Source organism: Kogia breviceps, chromosome 18, assembly GCF_026419965.1.
Source record: "Kogia breviceps isolate mKogBre1 chromosome 18, mKogBre1 haplotype 1, whole genome shotgun sequence".
Lineage (NCBI taxonomy): Eukaryota > Metazoa > Chordata > Mammalia > Artiodactyla > Physeteridae > Kogia > Kogia breviceps.
Window position 1 is genome coordinate 44,309,367 of NC_081327.1, and position 12,919 is coordinate 44,322,285.

At 39.2% G+C, this 12,919-nt stretch overlaps 1 protein-coding gene across 1 annotated transcript in view; it reads left to right on the forward strand.

Moving 5' to 3' along the window:
- The window catches only part of PHLPP2 (PH domain and leucine rich repeat protein phosphatase 2), a 72,112-nt gene that overhangs the window by 25,496 nt on the left and 33,697 nt on the right, over positions 1 to 12,919 (forward strand). The window contains exons 4-5 of the mRNA XM_059043922.2: positions 5,595 to 5,785; positions 11,772 to 11,897. Coding sequence (XP_058899905.1) covers positions 5,595 to 5,785; positions 11,772 to 11,897 — 317 coding nt within the window. The remainder of the gene's footprint in view (positions 1 to 5,594; positions 5,786 to 11,771; positions 11,898 to 12,919) is intronic.

Here is a 12,919-nt window from a genome sequence, read left to right on the forward strand (position 1 = left end):
TAATTTTCAGCAGTTTGATTATGAAGTGTCTGGGCTTGAATTTCGTTGAGTTTAGCCTGCTTGGGGTTCACCAGTACTCCAGGTATTCTGTCCAGGTTTTATAGGTGAATTCAGTGGGAGAGACGGGGTAGAGTGGGCTTTCTCTGTCGAACTCAGAACCAGAACCTTAATGGCATCTTTTGATTAAAAGAAGTATTTTATTTTTATATAGTCCAGTTTAACAGTCTTTCCCTTTATTCTTTTCTAGAAGCTATATTGCTTTGCCTTTCAGTTTATATTCACAATCTGTCTGTGTGACTTCATTTTTTATTGTCTGTTTTGAGTATCATCATGAGCTCATGGGCTTATTTATATTTGTTTCAATTCATTTGCAACCATTTTTCTTTCTGATGCTCAATTTGTCCCATCTCAGCTAGGGGGAGCTCTTTCAGGTTGCTTTCTATGTCCTTCCAACATGACCCAACTACTGTCTTTGATAGCATTCTCGTTTTTCCATTAAGTTCTTGATCTTTTCATCATCTGACTCACACCAGGAATAGATTATTTTTCTAAAGACTGGTTCATTTTAGTGAAAAATGGTATTTAGAGACTATACTATGGGCAATAGATGTATTCATTGCTACAGGGTTGTCCTTGATTCTTTTTTTTTTAGAAACTCTTTTTAAAATTATAAAAGCAATCCATTTTCTTTATAGAACATTTCAAAGTATAAATATATGGGGAAATTTAAATTATCCCTAATTTTCTACTTAGAACCTTGGCTTTCGAGATTATAAGTCTGTTTTTTAAATTAGAACCCTTAGACATTCCAAATGTTTATTAGAACTTCCTCATTCTGTTTTTTCCTCTTCTGATCTTTCAGAAGATCACAGACTTGAGGCACTCTGAATATCTAGCAAACCCTCCAAAAATAATAATAAACAGCGTGTTATTTCATGTATAAATAACTTATCCCCCCCAAATTGAATGTTCCTTTCTGAGAGTGGTGTCGGATAGATTTAGATAGATAGATTAAATATAAAGAAATAAGGCCAAGGAAAGAGAGACTCAAAGAATTGTACATCGATTGATTTAACATCTGTTTCACGTAAACTTCAAAAGAGACTATTAGACAATTTGGAAGCATGAGAAGCTATAATGAAGTCCCATTTTTATTTGATGTAGCTAACTTTGTAATATATCATGCTGTTAACCAGGATGGGGAATATAAATGCAATAGCAAGCTTGGGGAAAATGATGTGATTTAAAAAAAACAGCTTCATTGAGATATAATTCACATACCATAAAATTCACCCTTTGAAAGTGTACAATTCAGTGCTTTCTAGTATATTCAGAGAGTTGTGCAACCATCACCACTATCCAATTTTAGAACATGTTTATCACTGTAAAATGAGACCCCCATATCTGTTAGCAGTCATTCCTTATTTCCCACTCCCACAACACCTGGCAACCATGAATCTACATTCTGTCTATATAGATTTGCCTATTCTGAACAATTGATACAAATGGAATCATATATACTTGGCTTTCTGTGGCTGGCTTCTTGTACTCAGCATAGTGTTTTAAGATTCATCCATTTTGTAGCATGTATCAGTACTTAATTTCTTTTCATGGCTGAATAATATTCCTTTGTATGCATATACCACATTCTGTTTATCCACTCATCAGTTGATGGACATTTGTGTTGTTTCCTCTTTTTGGCTATTATGAATAACGCTACTGTGAACATTCATGTACAAGTTTTTGTGTGGACATATGTTTTCAGTTATCTTGGATGTAGATGTAGTAGAATTGCTGGATTATATGGTGGTGCTATGTTTAAGCTTTAAGGAACTGTCAGACTGATTTCCAAAGTGATTGCACCATTTCATAATCCCCCCAACCATGAAGGGTTCTAATTTCTTTACATTCCCACCAACACTTGTTATTGTTTGTCTTTTTTGATTATAGTCATCCTAATGGGTATGAACTGGTATCTTGTAGTTTTCATTTACATTTATCTAATAGCTAATGAGGTTGAGCATCTTTTCATGTGCTTGTTGGTCTTTTGTATATCTTCTTTGGGGAAATACCTGTTCAAATCCTTTGCCCAATTTTTAATGGGATTATTTGTCTTTTTATTGCTGAATTGTAATAGTTCTTATTTTGGATACAAGTCTCTTATTAGGTATATGATTTGCATATTCTCTCCTGTTTTGTGAGTCTTCTTTTCACTTTCTTGATGGTGTCTGTTGAAGCACACAGCCTTTTATTTTCAAAGTCCAGTTTATCTGTATTTTCTTTTTTGTCGCTTGTGCTTTTTATGTCAATATCTAAGAAACCATTGCCTAATCTAAATTCACAAGATTTATTCCTATCTTTTCTTTTAAAGTTTTATAGTTCTTGTTCTTACATTTAGGTTTATAATCCATTTTGAATTAATTTTTGTATATGGTGTGAGGTTAGGGATTCAACTTCTTTTTTTAGCATGTGGATATCCAGAATTCCCAGCACCATTTGTTGACAAGACTATTCCTTCCCCATTGAATTATCTTGGCACCCTTGTCAAAAATCAGTTGTCCATAAAGTAGGGTTTTTTTTGGTGAACTCTCAATTCTATTCTGTTGCTTTATGTCTATCCTTATATCAGAACTGCACTTTATATGCCAGCTCCTTACTTTGTAGTAAGTCTTGAAATTGGGAAATATGAGTCCTCCAATTTTGTTTTTCTTTTTCAAGATTGTTTTGAGGTGAAAAGGCTGTTTTTCAACTATCCAAGCTGTTCTGAGTCCACTGCGTTCTATGGGAATTTTTGGATCAGTTCGTCAGTTTCTGTCATGAAGTTATCTAGAATTTTGATAGGGATTGCATTAAATCTGTAAATCAGTTTGGGGGGTTTTGCCATCTTAACAATATTAAGTCTTTCAACCCAGGGACACTGGCTGTCTTTCCATTCATTTATGTCTTTTATAATTTCTTACAACTATGTTTTATAGTTTCAGTATACAAGTTTTGTAGTATTTTCATTTTATTCTTTTTGATGCTATTATAAATGCAATTGATTTCTTAATTTCACTTTTGAATTGTTTATTTCTAGTGCATAGAAATATAACTGATGTTTTAAAAATCTTGTATCCTGCAACCTTTCTGAACTCATTTATTAGTTATAATAGTATTTTTTTTTTTGGTGTGGCTTACCTAGGAAGGTAATTTTCTATATACAAGATCATATTATTTTCAAATAGAGATAGTTTTACTTTCTTTTCATTCTGATACTGGTTTTGAATCTGTAAAATTTTATTTTATTTTATTGTTGAAGTATAGTTGATTTACAATGTTTCAGGTTTACAGCAAAGTGATTCAGTTTTATGTGTGTGTGTATTCCTTTTGAGATACTTATTTTGTGTGTGTGGGGGGGTGCCGTGCCACGTGCCTTGTGGGATCTCAGTTCCTTGACCAGGGAGTGAACCCTGGCAATGGCAGTGAAAGAGCCAAATCCTAACCACTAGACCACCATGGAACTCCCCTCAGATACTTTTCCACGATAGATTCTTATAAGATATTGAATATAGTTCCCTTTTCTATACAGTAGGTCCTTGTTGTTTATCTATTTTATATATAGTGGTCTGTATCTGTTAACCCCACATTCCAAATTTATCCCCCCTGCCCTTTTCCCTTTTGGCAACCGTAAGTTTGTTTTCTATATCTATGAGTCTATGAATCTGTATATTTGAGGTGAATGGGGACATCTGTTGGACATGTCTAGCAGGCAGTTGGATATATGAGATCAGAACTAAGGGAAGATTGGGGCAGGAGATAGAAATTTGAAAGCCCCTATCAACATATGAATAGTGTAGTTTTGGGGAAGTGGAAGCCAGGTTGAAGTAAATTGAGTAAATAAAAGGTGAGGTAACAGAGATAGCTAATATAGAAGCACAAATGAGGAGAAAAGAGCCTCAAAAGGTTAAACTTACAGTTTCTTAAAATATGGTTTGTGGGCCATCTGCGTTTAAATTACTTGGGATACTTGTTAAAAATACATTTTCCTATGTTCCATCCCAGACCCTCTGAATTAGACTCTCTGTGGATAGATCTTGGTGTTCTGCATTTTAAACTAATTCTTACATAATTCTTGGGCACATAGGAATTGGAGAATTCCTCAACTAAAGGAATTCTTTTGCGAATGAGAAGGAATGGGAGAAAACTTGAGCGTTTTTGTAGCTTTGATAGAAACAATAGGGAGGGTGGAGTTGAAGAGTGAGAAGAATGAAGAACCAAACTCCCCAAGGAAGGTGGAATTTAGAAAAGAGATGAAAGGATTGGCCTAGAATAGAAGGAGAAATGACTCTTCCATACATCTGGTGTTAACATACAAAGTTTTAAAAGCTTTGAAGTAAGCTAGTCCATTTCTTCATATTTTTATGTGGGAAAAACATAGTTAATAGGGCAAAACAGGGGGCTTCCCTGGTGGCGCAGTGGTTGAGAATCCGCCTGCCAATGCAGGAGACACGGGTTCGTGCCCTGGTCCGGGAAGATCCCACATGCCGCGGAGCAACTAAGCCCGTGAGCCATGGCCGCTAGGCCTGCGCGTCTGGAGCCTGTGCTCCGCAACGGGAGAGGCCACAACAGTGAGAGGCCCGCATACCGCAGAAAAAAAAAAAAAAAAAATAGGGCAAAACAATGCCCAGGGTTCCATAATCAATTATGTAATAATACTGAGTACAACCCAGTTTTTCTCAGTTCCCCTTTTACTGCTGTTTGCACCACCTCATTCTGTTGCTGCTCCTGTTCGCTTCTGTGTAGAGTTACTGTCTGTTTCTAGTAATGCTTTAACCAAGAACATCTCTTCTGTCATAATGCTCTGCTTTGTTCCCTATACCTCAGTCATATAAAGATTTCTAAAGGGTGGCAAAAAAGAGAGAAGCTCTTGCATGCATGTATTGCTTCTGCCACCATGATTGGGAGAGTTGACTGAAATATCAGCCGAAAGCTTTTCTTCACAAAGAGCAGAATGTTGGAGGATTGTGTACAGAACTAATTGTTCATTTCTTCATTCTAGAATAGACTAAGCACAACAAGAGTGGCTGTCACTTATTCCATACTTGTTTTGTATCTAAAACTATGCTTAGTATTTTACATTCTTTATCTTAATTTTTTATAAGAACCCTCTGAAGGTAGATAGTATTAAGATCCAAACTCTATAAATGAGGACAGTCAAGGTCAGTGAGATTATCTAGTTCAATGAAACGAAGTGAGTGGCAGAACCAAGATTCAAACTCAGGTTTGAGTGTCTGACTCCCAAGTCCATGATCTTAACCACTCTGTCATTCTGTCTTTCTTTGTGTACATGGGAGATATGACTGTTGGAAGAAGGATAACAATGGCTTCCAAAATAGCATGTTGCTCTCTAGACCAAAATTTGTAGTGCTCCCATTATATAACATAGGGATGGACAACATTTTAAGCCTGAGAGCTTATTCTGTAATACTTATATTGCTTGGTTACTTAAATATGTATTAGGGTTGCTGAATGTTAATGTGTAATACTTTCTTTTTCCCTTTCATTATTTTTATGCTACTTTAATGGTGGCTTTTGAAGTACTCTTTTCTTTTCAGAAAAACCATGCCAGATGGATCATCTGGATCGAATCCTTCTGTCTGGCATCTATAATGTACGAAAGGGAAAGACCCAGCTGCATAAGTGGGCTGAACGCCTGGTTGTTCTCTGTGGCACCTGCCTCATCGTTTCCTCAGTGAAGGATTGTCAGACTGGAAAGATGCACATTTTGCCTCTGGTTGGGGGAAAGGTAAGACTCACAAAGATGAATCATTCTTCCTCTGATCATCTTAATTAAAAAAATATCACATATGCTTTTCAGAGCTTTTTTCACATCTTTTCAGATAAGCCAATATGAGCATTATTAAAGATTACATCACAAAGTTTTTGTGTTCTTAGTTTTAAACAAAACCAGTCAGGCTAATTTAAGCATAAAACAAGTTCATGTACATCACAGACTCCCTGGGAGGTCCAAAGACTATCCATGCCCCAAATTCTGCTGCAGGACCCGTCTGTTGGAGAAACCCCTGCCTCCACTGCTAGGCACTAAATGCTCTCGTATTGGTACCACCAAGAGTAGACAGAGGATGCTACCACTAGAAGCTGCCTTTGTAAACTAGAAGTAGCTGTTAGCATCCCCTACAAAATAGATTCTTTCCTGTTTCTCTTTTTCCCCTGTTAGACTGAAATTCAGAGTCTGGAGTGGTCATAAGCTCCTACCCAGCAGCCAGAGAAACCTGCCGTTTCTTGCATCTGTACTAGAGAATTCCCCATCATAGGAAAGGCAGTTCCAAGTCCTTAAACAGAGATAGATGACTGGAAAACAGATAATGTTAATGTTTATAGGAAGTTATACATAATTTTATTTCCTTTATGTTGAATCTTAAAGATCATAAAACAATCTGAATTGAAGAGAACTTCCAGACAAAATGACTTTGTGAATCATGCTTTGAATAGCCAACTTGATCCAGATACACAGCATTATAGATAAAATACATATATTTTTAAAATAAACATGAAAGGACATAGCTGGACTTAGGAATGTGGAATAGAAATGTAAGTGGTGAGGGCCTACTGGGCTCTGGGTCTGAAAGGTGGCAGCCTAGGGGTTTAGCTCCTGTAAGTATTTGGGTCTAAAAGTACTCTGGTTATGATGGGGTACCTGGCCCAAGCTTATTGCTTGAAGCTAGGAAATGAGTGGTATTCTTTGCTCCTAATAAAAATTTGGAATAAAACAAACAAAAACCCAAACCCAAAGCTTCTGTAAACCACTGACTGGAACAAGGCTTGTTCCTGGCTGTGGTTCTAAACAGATGGGTGGACCCAGTTGTATGCCCTGTGACTAGGAAATGAACAAGCCCCAACTGGCCTAATAAATAAATGTGTGTCACTCCAGTATCATCCATGGAGCAGGAACCCACCACTACCAATATGAGACCTGGTTCTGGTCTTGGGGGCTGAAGGATAGTGAAGAAAGTAAGTGAAATTTCTCCAAAGGGAGAAGGTGAGGACAAGGTTGGAGGATTGGCAGAGAGGGAGTGGGAAACAGCAAGAAAGAGAAAGAAAAACAAACCTCCCATTTACGTAATTCTTGTCCGTTCTCTCTCTTCCCTTACTAATAGAATAGAATTGTGTTCAGGGTGGTGATGTGACCAAGATAAAAAATTCCCCAGCCTCCCTTGTAGCTAGTGGTGGCTAATATAAACAGAAGTTTGCTGGTGGGACTTCTGGGAAAGGCCTTTAACGTGGGAGAGACGTGGATGGCTTTACCCTTTGCCGTGCATTTCCTTCCTTTATGGAACACAGTCTCTTGGTATTGGAGATGGAGCAGTCATATGGTGGCTGGAAACTGCAGGCATTTGCTGAGTGTGGCCTTCTGGAAAGCAGGAGGCGCCTGGGCCCCTGGTGGCAGGGCGGAGCTGCTGTAGCACTCCTGGACTGATGTTGTGTTTTTTTTTTTTTGTGGTTTTTGTGGTATGCGGGCCTCTCACTGTTGTGGCCTCTCCCTTTGCGGGGCACAGGCTCCAGATGCGCAGGCTCAGCGGCCATGGCTCACGGGCCCAGCCGCTCCGCGGCACGTGGGATCTTCCCGGACCGGGGCACGAACCCGTATCCCCTGCATCGTCAGGCGGATTCTCAACCACTGCGCCACCAGGGAAGCCCTGATGTTGTGTTTTTAAGCCACTACTTCACAGCTGAATGTAATGAACCAACAAATGTACTGAAGGATTTCACAGATAAAATGGATAAGAGAGCCCATAAGGGAGGGTCCAGTATACATCTAATAGCAGTTCCAAAGAAGAGAGTAAAGGAGAATGGATAAACAATATCTGAAGAAATAACGGTTGAGATTTTTCTACAAATAAAGACAGACATGAGTGTTCAGATTGAAAAGACACTGGGTACTGAACAGGATAAATAAAAATAAGTTGACACGTAGACACATTGCAGAACATGAAGGAGCAGATCACAGAAGCTTCCAGAGAGGAAAGATTACCTGCAAAGAATTGACAGGCTGACGACAGCTTTCTTTTCATCAACAATATGTGTAGAAGACTATTTGCAAAATTGCTGAGAGAAAATAAATGTCAACCTGTCTTCTGTATCCAGCTGAATTACTTTACAAGAGTCAAGGCAAAATAGGACATTTTCAGACATATAAAGACTAATGAGGGAGTTCCCTGGCAGTCCAGTGGTTAGGACTGGGTGCTTTCACTGCCGCGGTGCAGCCAAAAAAAAGAAAAAAAGACTGGTACTTCCCTGGTGGCACAGTGGTTAAGAATCCACCTGCCAATGCAGGGGACACGGGTTCGATCCCTGGTCTGGGAAGATCCCACATGCCGCAGAGCAACTAATCCCGTGCGCCACAACTGCTGAAGCCCGCGCACCTAGAGCCCGTGCTCCGCAACAAGAGAAGCCACTGCAGTGAGTAGCCTGCGCACTGCAACTAAGGAAGGCCCGCGTGCAGCAATGAAGGCCCAATGCAGCCAAAAATAAATATATAAATAAAAGAGTGGACATGAATTTCATTTAAAATAATTAAAAATAAAAAACAACACCCCTCCAAAAAACAAAGATAAAAGAAGAAATAAAACAAAGGAAAGTAAATTCAAAGGGAAGGCATGAGATAAATAGATGATGAGTGCAGACACTGACAAAATATGGTAGTAAATTTAATGTTGATTGTAAAAACATTTAAAATTTTTAATATTTTAAATATAAATTTAAATTTAAACAGCTAAAGCTCAGACTATCCTGAACAGTATTCAAGATGTGATGGTGTGTTCAGTAAGGAAAGTGTGATGCAGTTTTGGGATAAGTGATTTATGAGTATAACTTGGAAGTTTCCAGCTGACTCACCAAGATTCAGTAGCTATGACATACTAAAGTGAGATGTCAGACAAAGATGTAAATGGTTCCACAACTAAAAAAAGACTTCATCCTCATCAAAGCTATATAGGTTGGGTTGTTGAAGAGAGCTGTTGTGCAGTGAATCCCTGCCACCACCCCAAATGATACTAGGGGAGGTTTCTGCCTCTTTCCTCAAGCCTAGTGAAAGGTTTCAAAAGGACCCAAGAGAGCCTGATATGGGTCCCCTGCAGTAAGGGGGACATAGTGCACTGGTGTCCTGCCTTCTAACCAGGAAGTCTTGAGGACGAAAGATAGGCTGCTGGCTGCTTTGGTGATAGAGCAAAGCTCCTAACTCATGTGTTGGGATCATTGTGTGATCCCACTCTTTGGGTTTGTTAGTTAGTATGTGACCCAGATAGGTTGAGAGAGAGCAGGAGCCATGGGGTAGGTGGGTGGATTCTCTTAGAATATGTCCAGTGGGGCCACCTGAAGGGGCAAACAGACTTCACTGGAGGGTGGGCTGTCAGTGGATCACCAGATTCCTTAAGGTCTGAGGAGGGAGTGGTCACCTGCTAGAAGAGCATGCATTAGCCTGGTCAAGGGATCTGTACGTGAGAAGCCATCGTTGGTTGGATTGGGGGACCGGGTATCCAAAGAACACTCAAAAGGACCTACTGAGGAAGATCATCCCCTTTAAAAATCTGGTAGGCCCAGAGAGTGTGAAGTCAGGTTATGACTCTACTAGTCTAGTAAGAACCTTTGGGATTGCGTCTTCCCTGTCCTTCCTCCTGCCCCACTTCAATGATGGAGGGAGTCAGAAATGGCTTCTATCCCAGCACCTAGTAAGTAAGGGGGGAGGTGAGCCCAAAAAGTAGGCCAAGGTACCCCTTGCAGGCAAGCAGCTACCTCCAGTGTGCCGCAGTGGTGGGGAAAGGGTTGGAGCAATCTTAGCTTTGAAGTGGAAACTTTGGCTTTTATCATGTGGGCCTGCAGACTTTTCTGTTCTGAAACAGGCATACATTCTTGCATTACTGGGACTTGTACTGACTTGCTAAGCTGGGAATGCTCCTTCCCCAGGAGGTTTCCACACCTTGCTCCTGAACCCTTGTGGGGTCTTTGCTCACATGTTCTCTCCTCAGTGAGTCCTTCCTTGACTGTCCTATTCATAGCTCAGATCACCTACCCTGTTCCCCTCCAAGCCTGTACCCTGCTTTTTTTTTCTTCATGTTACTCATTCTGTATTTTATCATGTTATGCTATACCATGTCACCTTTATTTATTTATTTATTTATTTATTTATGGATGCGTTGGGTCTTTGTTGCTGCGTGCGGGCTTTCTCTAGTTGTGGTGGCTTCTCGTTGCGGAGCACAGGCTCTAGGCGCGTGGGCTTCAGTAGTTGTGGCACATGGGCTCAGTAGTTGTGGCTCGCAGGCTCTAGAGCTCAGGCTCAGTAGTTGTGGTGCGTGGGCTTAGTTGCTCCACAACATGTGGGATCTTCCCGGACAAGGGCTCAAACCCATGTCCCTTGCACTGGCAGGCATATTCTTAACCACTGTGCCACCAGGGAAGCTCTCATGTCACCATTTTGATATATAAACTGCACTGAGGGCAGAGGGTTTGTTAGTTTTTCCCCTGTTATGTCCCCAGCACCCACAATAGTAAAATGTATTCATTCAGCAGATAATTATCAAACTGAGATTGTTTTGTGATTTAAAGAGTAATAAATAAATTTACTTATGGCTATGGCCTGTGAATCCTAATCCTTCAACATATCTGTTAAATAAGTATTCCTTTGTTTTTTTCTTTTTTTTTTTTTGGCCGCACTGTGCGGCATGCGGGATCTTAGTTCCCTGACCAGGGATTGAACCCGTGCCCCCTGCAGTGGAAGAAGCATGGAGTCTTAACCACTGGACCACTAGGGAATTCCCACTTTGTTTTTTTTTTTTTTTAAACAGCTTTATGAGACAGAATTCATATAGTGTACAAAGAATCCATTTTAAATGTATGATTCATTGACTTTTAGTATATTCACAGAGTTGTGCAACTATCACCATAATTGATTTTAGAATACTTTCATGACCCTTTGAAAAGAAACCCTGTACTACTTAGCCGTCATCTCCCCATTCCTTCTCCAGCCCCAGGCACCCGTTAATCTACTTTCTATCTCTATAGATTTACTGATTCTGGACATTTCATATAAATGGAATCATACAATATATGGCTCTTTGTGACGGACTTCTTTCGCTTAGTATAACGTTTTCAAGGTTCATGCAAGTTTTAGTGTTCATCAATATTTTATCCCCATTTATAGCTGAATAGTATTCCACTGTATGGATGTACTACATTTTGTTTATACATTTACCTGTTGATGAACATTGAGGTTATTTCCACTTTTTGGTTATTATGAATAATGCTGCTATAATTCACATACAAATTTTTGTGTGGATGCGTCTTTTCTTGGGTATATACCTAGGAATGGAATTGCTGTGTCACATGCTTGCTTTTGAGGAACTGCCAGGCTGTTTTCCAAAGTGGCTGCACCATTTTACATTCCCACAGCAGTGTATGAGGGTTCCAGTTTCTCTGTATGCTTGCTAATGCTTGTTATCCAACACTTGTTATTATCTGTGTTTTTGATTTTAATCGTCCTAGTGAATGTGACATGGTACTTTGTGGTTTTGACTTGCATTTATCTAATAACTAATGATGTAGAACATCATATCGTATGCTTATTGGCCATTCCTCTGTCTTCTTTGGAGAAATATCTGTTCAGATCTTTTGCCTATTTTAAAAAATTGAGTTGTTTGTCTTGTTATTGTCCTTTGATTTTTGACTGGGATTGTTTACTTTAATTGGTTCTGGTTTTCTCCCCTCCTCTTCTTCAGGTAGAAGAAGTGAAGCGACGTCAATACTGCCTTGCATTCAGCTCAGCTGGAGCCCAAGCTCAGACCTATCACGTCAGCTTTGAGACTTTGGCTGAGTACCAGAGATGGCAGCGGCAATCATCCAAGGTGATAAGCTGTCAGATGTCCTGATGTGGAGATAAGAGCAGAGAGACCCAACAGAAGTATATTTTGAAACTGAACTTACTCCCAAGAGATCAAATTATAATTCTTATGCACATCACTCTAGGCCTTTCTGAGTACATAGTGAATGAAATGGAATTCTCCCAGGTCCTTAACTTTTTATATTTGCATAGTACAGAATGCTTACAAAAGTGTTTTCAGGTGCATTTACCTTTATACCATCTCTGTGAAAAAGGTAGGGCCTTGAAGGATTTGAGACACAATGAAATTCAAATGACTCTCCCTCGACCATAATGGAGCTGTTCCCTAACTCATAGCCTAGTGCATCTGTATGTATTTAGCACAGCTTTGATGAACCACTTTAAATTTGAACTTATTGATGGGACATGACCTGTGATCCTGTCCCAAACCATTATTCCTGTATGTTGAGGATAATTGGCTTTTTAGCATAATTTCTGCTTTCCTAGCCTTTAAAGATGAAGTGCTCTAAAATTGTATTTCATTTTCCAAATTCTCTTGTTCTCCTAGCCATCTTTTCAGAATTTAAACACATTTTTCTTTTTGGAGCTAAATAGCTGCATGAAGGATTGTTTCAGTATAATGACATGCCATCAAAACATGAATGACTTTTGCAGTGATATTTTATTTGTTTTAGACCCATTTTCACAGTCTGTGTTGTATTAGCCTACTATTATAGTAATATAAATCTTGTTTTGGCTTTATTGGATTTTCTGTACTTGTGGTAATAAAATCTTCTCTGAATAAAACTAGTTTCAATTTTAAATAGCTATTTCATTCTTCTGCCCTTGTAAAGAGAAATTAATATTTTTTGAGCACCTTTTGCATGCTAAGCAGTGGTGCTGTGTGCTTGGTTATTTAATTTCCCTTGTGACAGGTGAAGAAACTGCACAAGTAAAGAACAGGGCTTGTGTGGCTACAAAAGGCTGTGTCTTTCAGTATCACACTCCCTCCTAAAGTTTTGTACAGTTACTTTGAATCATCTTAAC